This window comes from Equus quagga, chromosome 2 (assembly GCF_021613505.1).
Source record: "Equus quagga isolate Etosha38 chromosome 2, UCLA_HA_Equagga_1.0, whole genome shotgun sequence".
NCBI classification, from domain to species: domain Eukaryota; kingdom Metazoa; phylum Chordata; class Mammalia; order Perissodactyla; family Equidae; genus Equus; species Equus quagga.
In genome coordinates, this window is record NC_060268.1 from 107,587,965 (window position 1) to 107,609,841 (window position 21,877).

At 50.9% G+C, this 21,877-nt stretch overlaps 1 protein-coding gene across 1 annotated transcript in view; it reads right to left on the reverse strand.

Annotated features, from left to right (window-relative positions):
• Positions 1-2,131: 2,131 nt before the first annotated feature.
• The window catches only part of PCNX2 (pecanex 2), a 281,084-nt gene continuing 261,338 nt past the window's right edge, over positions 2,132-21,877 (reverse strand). Inside the window, exons 29-34 of the mRNA XM_046654236.1 lie at positions 17,288-17,432; positions 16,557-16,787; positions 15,642-15,916; positions 14,786-14,982; positions 4,620-5,068; positions 2,132-3,048 (exon numbers count right to left, since the gene is read on the reverse strand). Of these exons, the coding sequence (XP_046510192.1) occupies positions 2,875-3,048; positions 4,620-5,068; positions 14,786-14,982; positions 15,642-15,916; positions 16,557-16,787; positions 17,288-17,432 (1,471 nt within the window). The 3' untranslated portion in view covers positions 2,132-2,874. The remainder of the gene's footprint in view (positions 3,049-4,619; positions 5,069-14,785; positions 14,983-15,641; positions 15,917-16,556; positions 16,788-17,287; positions 17,433-21,877) is intronic.

The window sequence follows — 21,877 nt, forward strand, 5'->3', positions numbered from 1 at the left end:
TTCTTTCCTCTTCCCCTGTAGCACATTGTACCACCAGCCACCAAACACAGCATTTTAAAACCCTTCTTACTCTGAGTAAGAGTAAGCACACGTAGGGAGATAGACAAGTCTTTTAAATTCTTGAATATAATCTCTCTGCTTATCAAGGCTGACAGGACGAGGTCTCCAGTAAGGCTGCAAGTTCAGTCCTCACTCCTTCCCAGCCCTCAAGTCATCAAGTAGAGGGTAGGGGTGTTGGGAGCCCAGAAAATATGGAATGGGCCCTGACCCCCTTTCTCTTCCTGTCTGTCTCGGTATTCATAGAAGCTTGTGTCTGCGAAGATGGCACATTGTGTGTGTGTGTGTGTGCGCGCACACGTGCACGCACTGTGATGATGGCAGGTGCTGTGTCCCTGAAGCATAATGACTTGGGACAAAACAGCAGAAAGGGGCAGGCGGCTCGAGAGGAGAGGGCCAATAAACAGGCACTGCATTGCACACTTTATGGGCGAAGAGAAGCTGGAGCATCATGTGATTTTAGAAAACTACTTGCCAGGCACAGATGGTCTCAACACAGTGCAAAATTTAGAATCAAGGATGCCAAATTAGCCACATGATTTATATAAAACCAAGCACTACAGTTTTTGTTACCTTTAAAGAAGAAACAATTTTGTTGAGGGCCCAAATGGAGAAAATAACTCTTCAGCTGTATGCTGACAGAAGACCTGAATAACCGCAGGGAGAAATGCCACCTTAGGAATATCTCCTTTGAAAGGGGGCTAATAATACAATATTTTGCAAGGACCACTGTCTGATAAACAGCTGACTGGCTGAAGACCAGATTAACAAGCTCATGAGTTGTAAATATAACAACTGTTATAGTTGTTTACCACAATTTAAAAAAAAGTGACTGCATCATTGACAGCCACGAAGAGTCCTGGAGTGAGTCCAACAGTGATCCTTTGGCAGGCACATACACCTGTGGATGTAAGTGTGTGTGCATTTACACCTTCTCAGTACACACACTCAGGATCATTTGACTCTTTCTTGGGCAATGCACAGTTGCATGCATATCTGAGGAATTTGCCCCACCGTTGTTGATAAACTAAATTTCCTCTCCCACTGCCACCCCCAAAAGTCTGCACGCAGAACTAGGGTAAGCAATGGATTCAACAGAGAAGCAACTCACGACTCTGCCCAGAGGAACAAGATGGAGGAGCACCCAGGGCACTTCCGCCTTCTCTCCTGCATCTCCATTTCCCTACAGACTGGTCTTCCAGCTCTTTCAGGAGAGTTCACTTTCTGGAACCTGGTGGCTTTCTGTGTTTCTTACTTCTGGATGCCCGAAGAGTGATCAGCTGTGCATCAGGCTGACTGCTGCTGGGTATTTGTCATTTTTCCTACTAAATTCAAGGAGCCACCCTAGTGCAGGCCACGCTCACAGCTCAGGGCTGCCAGTGGTCCTTAGGGCTTGGCTGTAAAGCCGCCCAAGAGGATTTCAGGAGCTGCCGGCCAAGTTTGGTTTGAGCGACCTGGGGAACTGCAGTGAGGTTATATCAGGTCCTCATGAGACAAGCACATGCACGTCAATCAGCAATAACCACGTTTGCTTCTCCGGGGACGGCTGATCCAAGAATAACGTCCCATGTCTCTGATTATAGAGCCCACTTATTAATTGCTAATTCTTATTTTACTGAAAAAGCAGCCTTGCAATCTACTTCCAAGGGGTAAGGAATTCTCTACAATACCCTCCTCTCTCCCCACTTTTCCAAATCCTAGATACCTTGAAGAAGTTTGTGACTGTTTCCAAATTGAGTATTACTAACTCTTGTCTTTCCGCAAGAGGTGATTCCCCAGGTCAACGATGATGCTCCTCATGGACTGTGTTCTAGACCCCTGCTCCATCCCTCACATCAGCAAGAAGCCAGGTTTCTGCTCTGCCCGATGGGAATCTAAAGATGAGGGTTGTCTCACAATTTGCCCAAATTTCATTCTCACAGTAAAGGAAACATTTTTTGAGAAATGACAGTAGTTTTAGCAGAACTCAAAGAACTGGACACGGCAATAACTATAAACACTTTAATTTCAAAAACAAAGGTGTGTGCAAGTGTTCTGTGACACAGTAAGGACTGCTTGGCTTGGAAAACAAGTGTGCGTTCCTGTGAGGCATCTGGGAGCCCCGGGCGAGGTGTGGCTTGTCGTAGGAAGTTGCCCTGACTGTAGGTGAGTGTCAGGTCGGCTTCCTGCTCCGCCTTGCCTTGACCGCTGTGCTCCCATCGCTAGGTATTGTCGTTTCCTCCACAGGGTAGTGTAGACGTGACTGCATGCACTAAGTTTCTTCAGTAAAGCTGTCACTGGTTTATACTTAACATCTGCATAAGTATTATAAAGAAGGGAGACTGACTTCATACACAGATTTAACCTTAGCGTGTTTGCCCAGCTGATGGTGTGACACGGGCTGCTATTCATTTTTTTCATGGTAACAGTAATGTATACAACGCCAATTATTTAACATGCAGTTGTCTTATTTTCATCAGGGCAGGAAACATTTAATGTGCTCTACTTTAGTCATTTGAAGATATCACATGGCTTCTGTTTGAATTTTCAAATTCTGGAAAGTGCCCTGTGCCTCCCGCACTCTGCAGCTCTGGGGCAGCGGGCGAAGGAGGCGCAGCGCCAAGGTTTTTATTTCCATCATGTGAGATATTTTTCAAGAACCTGAGATAAAGTTATTCTGTTTTCTCCAGCAGCTCTCATTTCTCCACAGGAAGGGCCTCCCAGGGATGGCAATATTTGCTCGGTTTACTTTTGGGGAGCACAAGGGAGAAAAAGAAAGGCGAGGCCGTGGGGGACTCCCTCCCCTGAGTGTGCGGGTCCCTCCCGGCCTCGGGCTCCCTACTGCTCATCAGAAGCACTCTGCTGGGAAGCCGTGTCATCTAGGCCCATGTCCTCCTGGCTTGCTCTTCTGCAGATCATCCCGAGGGTCTCTGCCAGGGCCTCAGCCAGGCGGTGGTCGTGAAGCTGTCCCTCCTCGGTGGCCTCAGTGGGTTCACATGGCTCCGAGAAGTGCTTCCAAAGAGAACAGAGAACACTTACTGCCACTTCTACCTACGACCCGCACTGCTGTTGGTATTAACCGCCCATGTTGCAGGAACCTGAGGTCAGATTCTGAAGTCAGGCCAAATTACAGAGAACCAGCGGGCTGGCCACATGCAACCGAAGCCACGGATCTAACCTGGTGGCGGGGAGGTGCCTCTGAACGCGGGGACCTTTTCTCAGGTAGTCTGGACATGCTGGGAAGAGATGACCTTGAGTAAAAGGTCATTTGTGTGCCTGGGTTTCCTGGGTTTTGGTCAGTGTCACTTCATATACACTTAGCCCCTCTCACGAATGCTCAGCCCTGCAGCTTTGACCCCGAACAGTAATACAGAGGCTGTTTTATTCTGGATGCATATAATCCCAAGGACTCACTTGTCCATACTGGAGAGAGGGAAAGAGAATTTACCAGAATCCCAGAACTAAACCCACAGACTGTGTCTTCAGCACAGATTGGGGGTGGGAGAAAGGTGTGATACTGTGTACATTTTTATTGAGGATATGAAAAAAAGGGAGGGAACTTTGTTTATACTTTAGTTATCTAACTAAACTCAGTTAAAACTCCTAAAGTAACCAGAGTCCTTGCACTTGGCCAGTCTGGCCTGGGGACTCTAGGAAACCCATAAACCCTGCCCTGAAAGATGGCACACCACTGCTGCAACCCCATGGCTCTTTCTAGAGGGTTCCTGCCAGCTTGGTTTCACGGTGGCTAAGTGTGGCTGCTGTATTGTTTTCCCTGGGGGGAAAGCACCTGGCTGGAGGGCTTCTCCCCATGGCAGGGTCGGGGGTGGGGGAGTGTAGCCCCATCACCCACTCTGAATAGCTGCATCTGGAACCAAAAGCCGGGCAGGCTGTGACTCTGGTGCTTTTTAAAGAGCATGATCTGCAGGCAGGAGAATGTGGCGAATCTCCACCCTGACACAGATTTTTCCCTTAGTGTCTCCTCTTTTTCCCTCCCTACCGCGGTACCTAAGAGAACTATTTATTTACTTGTGAAGCTCAAGTATTTGTCTAATGTCAGCTAGCTTGGAACTCTGGATAAGTAACAGACTATTTGGGTGAAGTCCTCAAAACTCTTTTTCTAATATTTAAATCCATAAAAGTAGAAGGTCATCTCAGCGGCTTTAAAATTAAACCAGGTGGACAGGAATCAATGATAATCTAACTCCAGTGGTGATGTGTCTCCTTTCCTCTCCCTCAGGCCAGACTAAATGCACAAAGAGAATGAAGGAAAACACATTCCCACTGCCGGGATGAGTGAAGCTTCCTGCTCGCATCCCGGGTTCAGGGCTAAGGAGAACAAATCTGCTGAACTGGCATCCAGCACCCCCAGTAACCCCTGCCTGGGTGTCATTGCTTCCAAGACGAATGCTGTATATCTTCTCTGCCTAGGAGTGCAGCTGACCCATCTCTTGTCTAACTACCTGTCATCTGTCACTCAGGAATCCCTATGGGGAAGGTGACGGGAGTCTTCAGGCAGCTGGATGAGCGTCATCAGGCCAGGAGCCCACACCCCACCTGGCCCACCCTGCTGAGCCCCTTACCCGTGTGGCCTGGCTGGCTGCCCTGGCCGAGGGGCCCATCACGATGTTGACGCTGCTGGACGACTGAGTGTCACTGGTGTTGCCCCCCTCCGCGGCAGAGAGTCCAGAAATGACGAGAGCACTCGAGAAGCTCCTCTTGCCAAAGAGGAAGCTCAGGGTGGAGCTGGTGGACGAGCCCAGGCTGGACCTGATGAGCGCCTCGGCCCGCTCGCGGACACTCAGGTGGCCGGTGGTCGTGACAGGTGGGGGCTGCGAGTGCAGGGACGCGGCCGAGGTGTGTAAGGAGAGCCGGCTGCCCGAGAGCCTCTGGGCTAGCTCGTGGACTGACGTGGATGTCTGGAGGAAGGCCTGGTGGCTTTCTAAGTTCGGGCCAGACGAGCTCAGAATGGGTGGCCGTTGGCCTAACGCCCCTGGTGCCTGGACAGACTGACTCCTGCCTTTCCTCCTCCCTTTAAAAGAAAGCAGAACAGGTTGCCAGAGCAGGTGGTCACCAACGTTGGTGTCGGTACAGTGCGATGGTGCCCTGCTCTGGCTGGGCTTGAGGGATCCGGGTTGGTCCATCACCTTCAAGGCCAGGCCTGAGAGCTGGAAGCCCCACTGCAGGTCTCGACCGAGGCCTTGAGAACTGAGGGGTTGACCCCAGGGTGCCTGGCAGCCCAAGCCTCGGGTGGGAGGTGCTGATGTGGGGAGCAGCGGCTAGGATGATGGATCCTTCTGATGGCCCAGGACTCCCATGGTTTTAGCACTAAAGTCCCGCATCCCTGGAAGCCCCCAGCCCTGGCAAACCAGGACGATACCAGCACCATAACTTGGCCTCACAGAGCAAATCCGATTCTGTTCCTGCTTCAAGACCTGGGCTCCTACACTCACCTGATAAGCAGTGATAAAAAGAAAACATGAAGGTTTTTATCATTTTTAGTTGCCTTAAAAAAGGGTAAAAAAAAGTGAGACACCTTTGTTTTCTAGAAAAGTTTTCCCTTAAGATCAAGATCTTTAAGAGGAAGTCCTCACAGGCCCCACATACTGGCCCGGCCCAGGCCTCAGTTAACACATGTGTGGCTCCCACTTCCCTTGTGCCAGCCCTCTTCTGAGGGGTCCCTCCCAGCCCAGCTCATGCAGAGACTTGTCAAGATAAGGCCATCTTTGACGAAAGGGACTGGACTGTCCAAAGGTTTGGGCCCGTCCACGTCTCTGGAAGAAGGACTTGAAGTGCACATCTCGTGCGTGACCTGCCTGTGCAGCTCCACAGCCTAAGCAGTTAGGAGGAAAACCTGTGCTCACTACAACGCTGAGCTGCTTAACGTAAGTGCCAGTAATTACTAGGGTCTGATTTTAAAGTATTCTTTTGAAGGGAGCAGCTAATGACATCGCCGTTCTACCAGCTGCTTTGTCGCCATTTCTCCTGAAGCTGCTACAGTCGGGCATTCAATCAATAAAACAGAGGAGGCCGAGGAGTGGGTATGCAGAAGGATTGCCCAAGCATTTTCTCACGTCCCACCTCGCCCCAAACGCCCACATTATTAATGGCGCATCTGATGATTCTAAAATATTTATGTGCGTCTGGAGGAGGACCCGAGAAGAGACACATCTTTTCAGAGATAGAGCTCCTTAGGGAACAAGTGTGAAAATGGAGATTCCGGGGAACCCCTGCAGCCCCACTCCTCCCCACAGCAGCTGCAAGGGCCCTTCTGCCTCACACTGACCTAAGTGCAGTGTGGACACTGTGATGGTGGGGTGCCCATTTCCAGAGGGCATGTGTTCCCACCTGGCCTGTATGCTGAGAAACGGGGTGCCCCCCCCATCCATGGTGCTGTTCACAGGGCTGGCCTGACCCTCCCGGGATGAGTGTGGGCAGCCCCTGGCATGGGGCCCATCTGAATGGTCCTTGCTCAATAGTTGAATAAGTTACCCTTTTAGAGGAAAGAAATGGAGGAAAGGGACCCTGACAAATCAGAATTAAGAACGGAGACAGTGATTTGTTAGTTTATTCAGAATTTGGCAAGGCCAAACATCTGTTTGTGATTTATACCATAACGCTGATTGCTATCCCAAAATACTCCACATTCATCCGCAAGTCAGTGATAAGATGCTGGACAGAAGACCACCCCTGCTTGGTGGGGGAACGTCTCAACTGATTCCAGAAACAAAGGGATGAAGAGCCTTCTGTGCGTCAAAGGGGAATGGTCTACCTTCTATGCAAGATGAAGACCCCCTCCCCAATTGCATTGCTTCAGATTTTCTTTTTGATTTTTGGTCACTCTTGATTTTTTTTAAAAAGTTAATTTTGCAAATGGAACAAATACGAAACATGCTAAATGCATTTGTGCTACTCAGGATCATTATTTTATAGTTTAACTTATTTCCCAATCACTTCATTATCAAATTATTAGTGTTTCTAGGGAAAACCTCCATAGACCCTGGGTTGAAATTCCACCCACATACAATGCCCTCTTGGTTCATTATCCTGGCACTATTCCTTCATCCTTGGCTGTTATCTGAAAGGTTATGGAGCACATCCTCAGCCAGGAGAAGAGCTGAGTCTTCCCCTCCGCTGAGTCTTCCCCTCCAATTTGGGATTCAGGTTAGTTATGAATCTCTAACTGCTCTCAGCAGTAAGACACCGGCCTCCAGCAACGGGCCAAGTCCCCTTCCAGCTGGACATACACTTTCACCCCAGAAGAGGGCTGCAGGTTGTCAGGCCACAGTCGAGGCTGCATAGTGAGAGTGTGCCAGCCCAGCATGAAGTGTGGGGCATGCTGAGGAGCACACACACAGTGTGGCTGCCCTTGGGAGAGGGACCCCAGTCCCCTGAGATTTCGGCAAGGGCCCAGGATTGGGTTACTCAGCTGGGAACTGAGGCAGGGACAAGGGAGGGAGCACTTGGGTCCCCAGTTATGGGCACTGAGCCTTGGCACTGTGAGTAAAACAAGGGCCCTGTTATTAGAATTTGGGTCGCATTCATCCTTCAGAAGTGTTCAGTCACTGCTCCGTGGCTAAGCGGCTCTGTCAAGCCCCGCCCACAGAGTCAGGTGCTCCCACTCCAGCCCTGGGACTCCCTCCCGCATGGCACTTAGCACACGGGTCTGTTTGCGTGTGTGGTCTTACCAGGCCCCCTCCACCATCCGCCCTGCCTCTCTGAAGTGACGGGCGATGACTGCATTTCTACAGGCTCAACACACAACACACTGACTGGCAAATAAGGGGCAAGAGGGACCAACCTGTACAACTGACTTTGCGTTGAAACCTCAAGCTTCTTAAATTCCTGATTGGGAACAGAGTTAGCCCCAGAAAGTTGGGAGTGGGCAAAGGCTTCGTAACCTCGACCAATAGAACCCTGTGGGAAGCTTAAAAAATGCTTTGACCTAGAAGCTCAGACCCCAGGTGTGCACCCACAGTCTGAGGCTGGGGCCTCCACTGTGGCCTGGAGGGCAGGCTACGGGCCGGAAGCTGGGAATGTGATTTCCTTGTTCCACGGTCAAGTTCAAAGATCTGGGAGCAGGAATATCCTCCCCATAGCTGGAGAACAGCCTCTGACTTCCCTGCGCTGGCTGAGCAGGCTTCTGGCTTCCTTTCCGAGAGCTGTGTCTCTCAATTCACAGTGGTTTGATTCAACAGGAGGAGGGCGAGAAGGAGCCAGACAAGCCCCATGGCCGAAATGAATCCCACTCTCTCTGCAGCACCACAGGAGGTTCCCTTCAGGCGTCCTGCCCTGTTGGGAATGGAGCATGGGAGGCCTCTTGGACTGCTCTCCTTCCTTCAGGAGTGGTCAGGCTTCTCATCATTGGCTGCATCGTCTGTGAAAGAAGTCCTTGGAGGCAGGTACAAGTGTCCTGGGGCAGGGCCAGCCGGCCAGGCAGGGGCTACTGTCCACAGGGCCTCAGTAACTGACAACTTCGTGCTCTGACCCCTGTCAGAGCCAGACACCATCCCTAAATGCCCGTACTGTCTGCATCAGCTAAGGAGGAGGTCGGCATAAGGGGGAACCTGGCCAGGCCTTAGAGGGCCATGAGCCCCTGGGGGCAACTCTCCTCTCTTGTGTATCACAGACACGCTATGAGCCTTTGTTGTTTATCAGGTGCTGAGGGTCCCCAGCGAGGGAGGCCTCAGGAAGCTTCCACCTTTCTGCACGATGGTTCTGAGTCCTGGAGCTCCAACAGGCTGCTTACGAAATGGGGCATGTTTCTAACCATGGAGGGATGCGGAGATGGGAGACACAGGTCCCGTGCTTGTATTGCCCACAGAGAGCGAGCAGGTGCGATGAACCACAGCGGAAGGTGGCCAATGTCCCTGGGTGGCTTTAACCACAGTGGCAGTAAAAAGGTGATATTTAACTTTTCCAGGGAGCAGGAGGAAGACGTGTCTGTGTCCTGAGTGTGGGGAGGCGAGTTGTCCCTCTCCATACTATCTGGGGCCTTTCCAGGTTTCCTTCAGGGACCTGCTGTGGCCAGGAGGTCTCGGGTTTCCCTGCGGTCTTGAGGCTTTCCCGGGGGTCCCAGCTGCTGGGTTCAAGCAGATGTCCCACACATTGCATCCTTTAGGGCATAAGTTTGCACTCCAACCCTGTCCAGTTGGCCCCCTGGAACATGTGTTTTGCTTATGCTCAGCTGTGAAACCCCCAGCAAGTGTTCAAAGAGACTCACCACAGGAGCCCTCACTCAAGGTGGAGCCCAGGGTTGCTGCTGAGCAGGGGCGTGTGGGGAGGCTGGGCAGTCTCTGCATCCACCTGGAGCTTGGGCAGGGTGAGGGGGCAGGAGGGGCAATCCCTGTCATCCAACCTCGGGATTTGTGCCCCTCAGCTCACTGGGTCCCCTCGGGGACTCTGATGCAAATGGGCTGAAAAGGTGGCTGCTCTTCAGCACTTGTGTCCTTCAGTGGACCAGTCGGGTTGCATCTGGAGACAGCCTGGCTATTCTAGGGGTGGGGAGTGGCCTGCAGGGGACCATGGGTCTGGTCCTCAGCTGCCTTCTGGGGTTCCACTTCTTCCCAGTATTATGCCAGCTTGATGTGGCCAGGGGTCTCTCCCCAAGGCATCACCAGGAGAGCATTCAGTCTTGGGTTTCCTGGAGAACCTTTTAAAGATGTGAAGTCGGGGTCCCGGTGGGATTCTGGCTGGGGGCTTGGGGCACCAAGGACAAACCAATAGGACCAGCAACTCTTGGCTCCAGTGCCCTTGGCTGTGATGAATGAAGCTAGCTACAGCTGGAGTCCCACGTGGGAATTCTGTGACCCAATGGCCTGACACCCTAGCCCTCTAGCGAAGCCTTAGTGGGAGTGGCTAAATTTAGCCCTCTGAGTTGGGGAGAGGGAACCATCCATTCATTCATTCTTCTGGTGTCTATTGAGCACAACTCCACCTTGGACCTGAGTGGCCAGCTGGCCCAGCACTTTAGAGGACCCACTCGGGCTCTCCTCCTGCTACACTTCCCTACCCAGAGACAAAGGACATGCTGACCAGCCCCCACAGACTCTTGCTGGGCCATATGCTAGGTGACTGGAACAAATTCCCTGCCCAAATCGAGAGCCTGCACAGACCTCTTCCCCAGGCTTCCCTCCCAGGGTGGACCTTGGGGGGGGGCTTTCCTGCAGGCATGTGCACCCAAGGCCTGGGGCAGGGGCAAGGGCAGCTGTTGGCAGAATGTGCACATGGACATGTAGACTAGGTGGTCTACACATGTGTACAAGACCCCTTGCCATGCAAGAAGGAGTGGGGGAAGAGTGGGCCACGGTCTCCACATGTGCTTCTGTCCCGGGGCCTGCAGAAGTTAGGGCTGGCCTGACCAAAGGTCCACCATGTGCTGCACTGTCCTCGGTTCGGGCAGCAGACAGCTCACAGGCCTTGACCACAGACAAGCAGACACAGTGATTGGTGGGGCAGGGCAGAGCCGGGGGAGAGCTTTGTGGATGGCTGGTCAGGGGCCACTCTGGTAAGGTGGCATTCGATCAGAGACTGAGCGAGTGAGCAAAGAACCATGCCAACACTGGGAGAAGCACGTCCGAACGAGAGGAAGCAGCAACAGCAGAGGCCCTGAGGGGGAGGACGCTTGACAGGAGTGAGGGACAGCGAGGAGGCCCGTATGGCTGGGGCAATGGCAGCCAGCAGGAGTGGGTAAAGAAGGTATCAGAGAGATAGCAGGTCATGGAGAGCCCTGCAGGCCAGGTGATGGCCCCCTAAATTCATGTACTGAAGTCCTAACCCTCGCACCTCAGAAGGGGACTTTATTTGGAAATAGGGCTGTTGCAGGCGTCATTAGTTCAGATGAGGTCACACTGAAGAAAGAATGGGCCCTAATCCAACATGACCGTGTCCTCATACAAATGGGAAATTTGGACACAGACGCACGCAGGGAGACGCCACGTGAAGATGAAGAGATCAGGGTGATGCTTTCACAGATAAAGAATGTCAAAGATGGCCTGCAAAGCTCCAGCAGCTAAGACAGAGACATGGAACAAATTTCCCCTCACAGCCCTCGGGAGAAACCAAATCTGCTGACACCTTGATCTTGGACTTCTAGCCTCCAGAACTGTGAGACCATCAAATTTCTGTTGTTTAAGGCACTCCGTTTGTGGTACTTTGTTCCAGCTGCCCTAGCAAACGAATACGGATCTTCCTTGACTTATGATGGGGTTATGTCCTGATAAACCCACTGTAAGTTGAAAATATCCTAAGTGGAAAATGCATTTAATACACCTAACCTACCGAACATCATGGCTTAGCCCAGCTACCTTATTACGCCAGGAATACTGACATTAGCCTACAGCTGGGCAAAACCATCTAACACAAGGCCTGTTTTATAATAAAGGGTTGAATATCTCATGTAATTTATTGACTACTGTTCTGAAAGTGACAAACAGGATGGGTGTCTGTACAGAATGGTCATAGGTGTATCTTGTTCACCCTCGTGATAGCATGGTGATTGGGAGCTCCTGCTGTTGACGCTGCCCAGGATCACACTGCATATCGCTAGCCCAGGGGAAGAGAAAAATTCAAAATTCAAAGTACAGTTTCTACTGAATGCGTATCATTTTCACACCACCATAAAGTCAAAAAAATCATAAGTCGAACCATTGTAAGTCAGGGACTGTCCATACAGGCTTATTCAGGGTGCGATGGGAAGCCATTATTCAACAGAAGAATGAACTGAATGGACTTAAGTTGAAGTAACAGCACTCTGGCTGCTATGTGGAGAAGAGAGTTATGATTTTGTGCAGTTGTCAGGGCTGCATGAACAGCCAGAGAGAGAAAGAGAGCAAGAGAGAGGGTTTTCCTTTGTTTGAACTGGGGAGGCCAGTGGTGGGCCTTGGTCCATCTCCTTTCTCCCCCCAGCTCTCTGATCCTCTGCAGGGGGCACCCAGTGTCAGGATAACTCCAGGGAAGTGCCTTCTTTCTGCAGGCATGTCAGCTTGTTGAGCAAAAAGAGGGCCTTGTCTGTCCCTTGCCCCCTGCCCCCCGCCCACAGTGGGGACCCAAAGGAACCCCAGCTGGCTGCTTCAGGAAGAAATGGGTGCCAGCATTGCCTGCCTGTGGGCCAGAAGGAAGACCAGTTGTAAGAGGAGTCCTTGCCAGCCACAGGACAGGACAGGGACAGGAGAAAGTCAGGCGGGGCAGGGACACTGCCAGCAGCACAGATGGTGGCGCACTGGGAGCGAGTGCAGTGTTGTCGCTCCATCAGCTCATTCCCAGACTAGAGGACAAGGTAGCACCTGATGAGGAGAGGCATTCCCAGGGCTGGATGACCGGACCGCGTACGGTGGTTAGGATCACAGGTTCTCGGCTCGCCTTGCCTGGATCCGAATCCCAGCTCAGCCACTTACTAGCTGGGTGAGTCTGGGCAGTGACTGAACTTCTCTATGTCCCAGTTTGTTCAGCTGCAAGAGGAAGATGGGGAAAGTGCCTATCTCTTGGAGTCACGGGGAGGATTAGGTGATCCTGCAATTGTGAGCCACTCAGGACGGTATCTGGCACACAGAAAGCACTGGATGAGTGTTACTTACTGCGTTTTATCACCGCAGCAGGGGTGCAGTGAGTGCAACCAGAGCACAGCAAGAGCAGGAGCTGTGGCGAGGCGGGTTTCCTTCAAAGCCGCGGGTACTTCGCCGAGGGCTTCCCAAAGTCCCCGGAGCAGGAGGACACTGGTCTCAGAGCCCGGGGCAGACTCAGGCTGCAGGTGGGGCCAACGGGCACCATGTGTGCCTCGTTACCTTGTAAAGTACCAGAAGCCAGGAGTGCCCTTGGTAGGAGCCGTTTTCGGAAGTAATCATAAAAAATTTACAGCTGGTTTGGGCTCCGGAAGATCCTGCTCCAACATCTGCCACAAAAGCCTGTGGCTGCTCCCCGCCCCAGGCCTCTAGCATAATTGGAGGAACATTCACTACTGACAGCATCAGGAGAGGAAGGAAAACTAGCTTTCCCCAGGCCAAGCCAGTGCTGGCACCGTTCTACCCATTAGAAACAGAAGAGGCATCTCCTAAGTCAGAGGCTGGTCCAGCACACCCGTGTCCAACTCTAAAAGCCCGTGGCCCCTCCGGCCAGGCTCCCCATGACTCCACCTTTCTCTTGTTCAGACAAGTCACCTGGACATTACTAGCAAATGCCAAACCCTCAGGCGTCTCTCCATTTGGAAGCTACCTCGCATTTTCCCATCTGGAAAATCACTTATGTGATTTTGAAACATACATTTCTCATACGCCTCAACTGTTAACTAAGCAATGAGAAATCCTGGCCTGAGAGCTAGCCATGCACTGGATGCCTCTGGCGGGGCAGGTGCTCTGCTCAGGGCCAAGGGCAGATGGCGCTGGGCTGGGGGAAGTGGGCCCTTCTCCCCTGAGAAGCTAGAATCAATTACTTTGCCCATCTACCTATCTACCCACCTATTTATCTATCCACCTCTCTCTCTCTTTTCACCTACCTCTCTCTCTACCTACCTACCTATGTATTTTCCCTCATTCCTTCCTATCTAGCTATCCTCTATCTTCTAACAATTTATCTATCTTCTATCTATCTATCTATCTATCTATCTATCATCTATCTGTCTAACTATCATCTGTCTCTATCCCCCATCTATCTATTATCTGTCTGCCTGTCTTTCTCTATCTCCCTGACTATCTATCATCTCTCTCTCTCTCTCCCTCTCTCTCTATCTATCTGTCTATCTATCTATCTATCTCTCTGTCTATCTTCTATCTCTATATCTATCTACCATCTGCTTCTGTTTATATAAATCCTCACTATTTCAGTTAAATCCTCAGCCTTGCTCTGAGTACGTCCAGGAGGCAAGGACTGTTCCTTGCTAACGCATTCAGTGCAGAGCTGGCAAGTGGATCATGTACAGTGAGGTGCTTAATGAATGCTTCTGGATGGTGAGGAAACACTGAGGCCAAAAGGCGAAACCACTAACAGGCTTTGAAGGGCAAAGCCAGGCACTGATGGGCTGGCGGAAACCAGGACAGAGCATTTGTCTTTCCTGCATCCACCTGGGTGTGTCCTCTGTGAGCCCTCAGGGTCGGCTTTTCTAATCCAGCCTATCCTCTTTCCAGTGGAGCGGGGTTTCAGAACCTCATCCATCTTGTCAACCCTAACTAGGTGGGCGTTAGTGTAAACGTGATTTTAAACTTTAAATTTGGACCAAGTCACCTCCTCCATTACCCTCTGCGGGCACCCTTCTTCTCCCCTTTTCTTATCCTCTGAAATGTCAGGTATAAGTAGAAGAAGGTGAGAACTAGAGAGAGGCAGGGAAGGGAGGGCTGGAGCCTGTCTGTGCACACACACACTTGGAGAGGGTGCAGGGGTCAACCTGCAGGAAAACGAAAATGCCATCATGGCGCAATAGCCATGACACAGCGAGACACAGAAGCCACGTGATCAAATGATCACTGAATGAGTAAGAGAAGAGATGGAAGAAGTGACTACTGGACAGATGGACAGACAGAACGATGCCCGGCTGACGTAATGGATAGAGACAGATGGATAAGGGATAAAAGCTGACTCTAACAGAGTTTTTTCCAAGCAGAACCTACAAGAGTCAGTAAATTTTGGGCATCCTTTGGCTCAAGACTGATTTTTCTTGCAAGAAGCTCTTAGAGATTAGAATGACAATATAACCCATGGCATTGGTCACTGGGACCAAAGGCGGCTTTATCAGTAACCAGGAGACCCCTGCAGCACCCACCTGTCCTCCGTGTCCTTGCATGAGGTGACCAGTGGTGAGTCCCAGCTTTTCTGGGCTGTTCTGTGCTGCTCTCCTGGCTGTCAGCACTCGGGGCATTGCTGCCACCTGCAGGTGGGCCCCCTGGTGGGGCCCCCCCTCCATCCACATCTTCAATGTTGCCCCCGTGGTGCTGGCCAGCATCGCAGTCCTTCCTCACTCTGTGGGAGGAGAAAGGCTTCAAGGACTCTCACCCAAACATTTCCAATACCCTTGAACACCCACCACCTTCATGTCTAAGTCAAGATCAAAGATGACACTCTACAGGTGAGCAGCACACCTGTGGCACAGGTGGAGAGAGGGGCTTCTGTTTCCTGAACCTCGTTGTCTAAGACATGAACGAACAGCACCAGGACGAATCAGCAGCATCTGAACCTTCCACAGGAACCCTCAGCTGTGAGGGCAAAACATCTTAGGATTCCTTCCAACTAACCAGAGACATTATTACAACCAGGTAAGGGGACTTGTTGGATGAGAGATGGGTGCCGGGGGAGTTCAGGCCTGGTTTTCTGAAACTGATGTGGGACAGTTACTCCTGAAGACCCATCACCTCTGCTGCTCTGCAAGAACTCAAGCCAGCTTCTCAGCCTGTGTGAGTGTGAGGGGAACAGATTCTCCTCTGTAGGAGGTTTCCCACTGATTGGTAATCTGAAACTGCTTCGTGAAACGAATGACCTGTCAGATGACACTGGGTAGGGCAGTTTCAGTCACAGGAGAAAACAATGACCCACAGTGGAATTCTAACCAGAAGGATGAGAGCTGTCTATGCCCCCACCCCCTCCCCAGCACCCAGATAAAGCCGTCTATTGTAAAGACCCACCTTAACCACTTGGTTAGGAACCACGTCCTGATGTTGTCCAACGTGACCGGCCCGCTCCAGATGTTCTTCAGCTGCCTGTGGGTCCCTAGATAGGATGTGGTTAGGGGGGAGACGTACATGGGGTACCCCAGGGGCTGATCACAGGAGGAATTAATCAAGTTTCGTAGGACCTGCTTATTGTTCTGGATGCTGCCACGCTCTGGGTTGCGGTTGCGAAGGAATATGAGCTCCTGCTGCTGCCCGGCCCAGAGTCCTCGGACACATTCTTTGTTAACCTACAGGTGGGGAAGGAAGAGGGGAGAAACGCAGATGGTGCGTGTTTTCCAGTCTGATAGTTTAACCTACAATGAGGGAGCAGGGCTCAGGGTCTGAATAGCTGTGACTACAACAACTGGCCTAAAGCTCTTTTCATAGTCAAGCCAGAATGGCAGTCGTACAAGATGGATAAGCTGCCATTTTCATGGGGAAACACAGCAAGTAAAAGAAAGTACATTTTGGTTTCAGCCCAGTGGTTTGAAGCTAAATGAAAAGAATCACTGGGAAGGAAGTACTGGGGTCCAGGAATAACTGGAGGAATTATTGGAGAAAGGTCTAGAGTTTTAGAGAATTAGAAAGTCTAAAAACAAGCTAGATCCTGACCTTCATCTACACATGTGTCTACCAGGACTTCTTGCCAAAGCTCTCACCTGCGTACTGGTTCCCTGAGGTGGGAAGTGGCCCTGGCAGGGGAACGCAGCCCCGCCTAGCTCCTCGGCCAGCCTCTGCTTGCTGGCCAACGCTCCTCCGAGCCTGTGTCTCTGTACAGAAGATGCTGGCACAGGGACTCGAGCATTGCTGCTAACTGCTGTCCTATTGCTTCCCACGTATTCCCCTAACTGGAGACTTGTGCCAACCCGGGAAGTATGGCCACTGTACCTTGATCACCTTGAAGCTCAGGAAGCTTCTGTGGAGCATGATGACCTTGTACTCATCGGTACCCTCGTCCACCACGTGCCGCAGGGTGAGCAGCTCCTCCTTGTTGGAGAGCACCGCGCCCCTCCAGGCCGGGTCACCCTCATGGCAGATCACCACTTTCTTCTCAAAAGACTGGATGGCCTCATAGAGGACCACTGGGTCTTCATACTCATCAGGACAAGTGAACTGGTCCTGGGGGAAAGAAGTTCATCCGTGGGCTCCAAGAAGACAAGAGAGCCAATCCTTGGGTAAGTGTGCAGATGGCGACTTGGCCAATGACCTGCAAAGCCAAGTCCACTTCCATGTCGCACTCTCTCCCTGCTCTTTTTCTGAGCCTTGAGCTGGAGAGAGGACACTTCCTCATTCAACTGCCCTAACCTCTGGAATGTGCCTAGGGAAATGTGGCTTAGGTTCCTATGACCTTTCAAAACAGTTTGGGCCCTTCTGATATGTCATTTTCTCTGGACGATTCCCCTCTTCCATCCTAGTGGATATCACCACCTCCTAGCAGCTCCTGAGGGCAAGTCGCCACTGGCCAATGTCAAGAATATCCAGGTGGCCTCAGTGCTTTAGTAAGCTAAGCAATAAACCCACCCACAAATGTCATGCCAAGAAAGGGGACCATATTTTTGAAAGGTCATTTTTCCCTAACGTTTCAGGCTTACACTTTTTTTAAAAAAATGGATTTTTACCTGGTGAAGCTTCAGGGACATCCTGATAGCTGGGGCGACAACTTTATGCAGTAAGTCCATGTCAGCAAATACCCACTCGTCTCGTGCTGTTATTCTAAAGTCACCTTTGAAGAGGGTGTGAAGACCATACAGGAAAGAATCCAGGCTGTAAAATAAAGTCTGAATGACTGTCCCTTCACCCTGAACGTACAGTGTTCAGAATGTTGTCACTTTGAGCGAGGTCCAAGTCTCCGATTTGTTACGTCAAGAATGATCTTAAATCTACAGGCTGGTCCAGCAGGTACTACGCCTGCCCTTGCAGCCCGCATTCAGACCCTCATGACAATTGGCGTAACAGTCATCTTCAGTAATTTTAGGAGCCACCGAAGTATTTGATCCCTACATGTGACAGTAGAGATAGATCTGGCCAAACATGGATGCACTCAATTAGGGGGCTGAGACAACAGGCTAATCTATTCCAATGATCCGCCAGGTCTCCAATTCTCAGGAGGGGCGGGGCTAACTGTGGGACAGGCCAGGAGCTTTTATTTTTCTTTTCCGTCTTTCTGGATATCACTTTTGGACTATGTTCCTCATAATAAAAACTGGATTCTCCCACAATATGGAGAGAGAAAATGAAGCCAAATGAAATCTCAAATTGGTCATTTAGAGTCTCAGAGAATGTCCACTTTCCAACCCCACCCCTTTTATAATGACTAGGGGAAGAGGCATAAGAGAGAGGTTTAAACAGAATGACCACAGGATCTTTCAGGATTATCCAGGTTTCTATGTTTCTAGGTTTTTCCTTCTTTGCTTCCATTCCCTGCATGTCTTTGAGCATTGCCTGCATTGGGAACATGAGAGTCACTCAAAGGAAATCTTTCAGGGTCTGGGTCCTTTACCTTCTGAGGAACACAGGGAATCTGGGTTTGGGAAAGTGACTCACCCTGTACTGTGAGGAGAGGAAAATCAGTTCTTCCTTTCTCCTTTCCCTTTCTTTCCATTAATATACTCGATCACCGATCACGCCGCCACCTCTAAAGACCTGGCCTCTGCCGTCCCTGAGGGATAGTTATGAGGCAAGTACGAGAAACAGCATCCCTGATAGCATGGAACTGGGACAGACTGAGCAGGAAAATGTGTGTGAAAGCATCTCTGAGGATGACTGCTCATAAGGATTTAATGAGTTGGCTTACTGAGCAAGACTTTTGATTCAACACAGCGCATGAGACCTGCACATCAGGGAAATAGTTCCACTGATTGCTATTTTAGCATTTCATTGCAAAAAGCACCACTATCATTAATTTCCTTCTAGAACTCCCTTGAGAGAGAGGCTGAGGCTTCGAGTCAGAGCAGACTGTGGGAAACGGAAGCGGCCAGGGTATAGTCAGGGTACTGTGTCCTGCAGGAGCCCAGAACCTTCCAGAAAGAGTTCCAGGAGGCAGCCCTCCTGAAAAGGCTCCCCCCTCAGAGAACAAAGACTTCCTGAGGCTGTGAGCCTTAGCAACTGACTAGGATGCACCGAGAGGGGAGTCATCGGACAGCAGAGCCAGGCTGCAGTGGGGCGAATGCCAAGTGAAGCTTTTGAATAACGAGTACTCTCTGCATCAAGTGAAAACATTTGAAAATGCTCCTGTCGTTGGTCAGGAGCTAAGTACTGCTAAGGGAGAGCTGAATCGTAAAGCATGAGGGGGTTTCTTCTGGAAAGGATTAGAAACGCCACGTTGCTGGCCCACACATTGAGAAGACACCCCTCCACTTGTAGGGATGGGAACAGTGGCACAGGCAGCTTAAGGAACTCGTCTGGATACCCAGAGCAACGTCCGCAGACAGAACAGAAGAGCAGGAATCCCAGGCCCCGGGCTGCTGTTTGCTCGGCAGCATGTACAGGGCAAGCGCAGACGGCCCAGTTACCAGGCTCCCTGGGAGCCACTCCACAGTGCCTGCGTTCCCATCCAAGGCCCCCAACAATAAATGCTTTATTGTCATTTCTATTTCCACAGAAAAGTGACACATTGTGACACTTAACGCCGTTCCATTAAAATGATTCTCAATGTGGAAAACAAAGCCTGCATCAGAATCCCAAGATTGGGGGTATTCTCCCCAGCACCTCAAAGGTAAAGGCATCTGAAGAGGAAGGTGTTTCATTACCTGCGTGTTATCCTCGAGGGGATGAAGGCAAGGAAGGCAGAGGGATGTGACAAGCTGGGGAGGCCACTGAGGGGAGAGAGCAGGGGTCTGCAGGACACCTGCAGCACATTTCGGATTTGGAGCTTCACAGGGCTTTGTCTTTTTAAGACTCTGCTGAGAGATGACAGGCTCCCACCCCCAGGCCAACAGCTGGAGTGGGGAAATAGTGTCCCATCTGAGTCAGTCGAGGTTGGCCTTGATGGGGACTAAAACAGCCACTACTCGGCCCCCTGCTCCCTCCCTCACCCCCAGCCAGGTCCTCTCTTCCCATCCATCATAGTCTGTCAGCCAGGCCATCAGCAATGAAGGCACAGTCGTGTCCAGTTGTGTGGGATTACGTAGGGGACAGGGCAGGGCAGGCCCCAGAAGAAACCTGACACGTGTGTAATCATTGTTAGAGAAGCAGATCCACACAGACACCCTAAGACTGTGGTGCCGGGATGTGCATGAGCTTATATGGCACCACACAGGTGCTTAAAATTTAATAAACAAAAATAGCACGAAAATATTACCGTCTAGTATGATGACGAGTAGTGGGTACTTGCATGTGTTTTCTTTTTAACTGGAAAAGGCTGGTCTGTATCGCTCAGGCTGTGACACTGCACCACTCAACCCAAGAACAGTTCTACCGCTCCACCCTCCACTCCAGTCCGTTCGAGGGGGCCACGTCTGCACGCCTGCCTTGTTAGCCCCCTGCCCCTCTTCTGCAGGGCTCAGTCCTTGTTCCAGAGAGTCAGGACTTGAGTAACGGTCTTGCCTTTGTAGCTGAGTGTGCATGTGTGCACGTTTGTGTGTACACACATCTGCATGTGTGTGTTGGAAAGAATATTCCAGCCTTGGCTTCAGAGTGACTCTGCACCCCAGCAGACACCGACAACCATAAAGCTGGGTCTCAGTGATCCTCTGACCGTACTAACTCCTGTTCTTGTTGTCTTTCTGGTTCCCCACCCAGTTTCCTATTATACAATGATGTAACCGCTGGTGATGCATACAGATGAGAGGCTGAGCCCGTCAGTACTTAAGCGCAGTTCTTCACAACCTTCCTGGAAATGGGCGTTTTCTGGCTTTGGCTGTTACTCACAGAGCTGGCCACTGCCGATACTCCAGCTCACGGTTTGCCCCAGGCCGATGCTTCAACAGGTCCAGGCCATTTCAGTATCCCCACCCATCACCTTTCACAGCAACGACAATTTGAGGATGCCCAGATGAAGCACAGTCGTCTTCCCTCTCTTGTGTCTCAGTTTTCTTTATCCACAGAGGAGTCTTCAGAGCTCTATTCGAGCCAGAGATCCCCTCTAAGCCTTTCTTTGGTTCAAAATTACTGACCAGTTCAGCCCAGTTATCACCAGCACCCCCTCTCACTGATTCTCAACTGGTGCAATTTTGGCCCCCGGGGGATGTTTGGCAATGTCTGGAGACATTCCTGGGTGTGACAACTGAGGATAGTGGGGCAGTGCTACTGGGATCTAGTGGGGAGAAGCCAGGCAGGGCTGCTGCTACAAGGCACAGGACAGCCCCCGACAACATGGAACCATGCAGCCCAAATGTTAATAGTGCCTCTGCTGAGAAACCCTGCTCTTTCATAAAAATAAGAGTGCCATTGGAGGACACAGATTTTAAATTTTGGACAACGGGGCCATTATCTTGGATCCAGCTTTAATGAATCTGATGATTCAGAGGGAAACAACTTTAATGCTGAGATAGTTTCTGCAAGACACCCAATGGGCACTCCATAATAATGACAGATTTATTCACTTTAGTTAATTTCCAAACAGGCCCATACACCATGTGTTTACAGATCGGCATTGCGAAGGACCTTCTGTTGCAGCGTATTGCCATAAATGGTGCGCTCATAGAACATATGCAAGCAATTCAGTGTGATTTGCAGGCGGGGTTTCCCGTGTTTGCTAATTGGTAACGGAGATAGAGAGACAGTATGTGCTTGTTACCTAAGTCCGTATCCTGGCTCAGAGAGCATCCCCACTTCGGGAGCAGCACCATGCTTCACACTCGCTTTATTCCTCTCTGTGGAATCCTGCAACTATGCACTGGTTTCACGGTCAATTCCATCACTCTTGACCACACTCTCCTGCTAAAGTTCCCCAAACAAAAACAAGGTCCAGGTCACCAGCACCACCTCTGAGCAACTAGAAGTGAGGCAGAGAAGGACGATGCTGTGCATTTGTCTGGTGGTTTGTGGACTACTAAGTGTTTTCCATTCCATCAGTTCATCTCATGCTTGTGGATGCCTATACAAGATATATCATGATAACCCTTTCATATAAGAGGAAACAGGCTGGAAAGAGTTGAGAACGAGGATGAGACAGGTGGGAACAAATATGCAGTATCTCATGTCACACTGAAGAAGCATTGGAGCAAACTCAGGGCTGCCTCCCGCCTACTTTCCTCTATAGGAAGCAG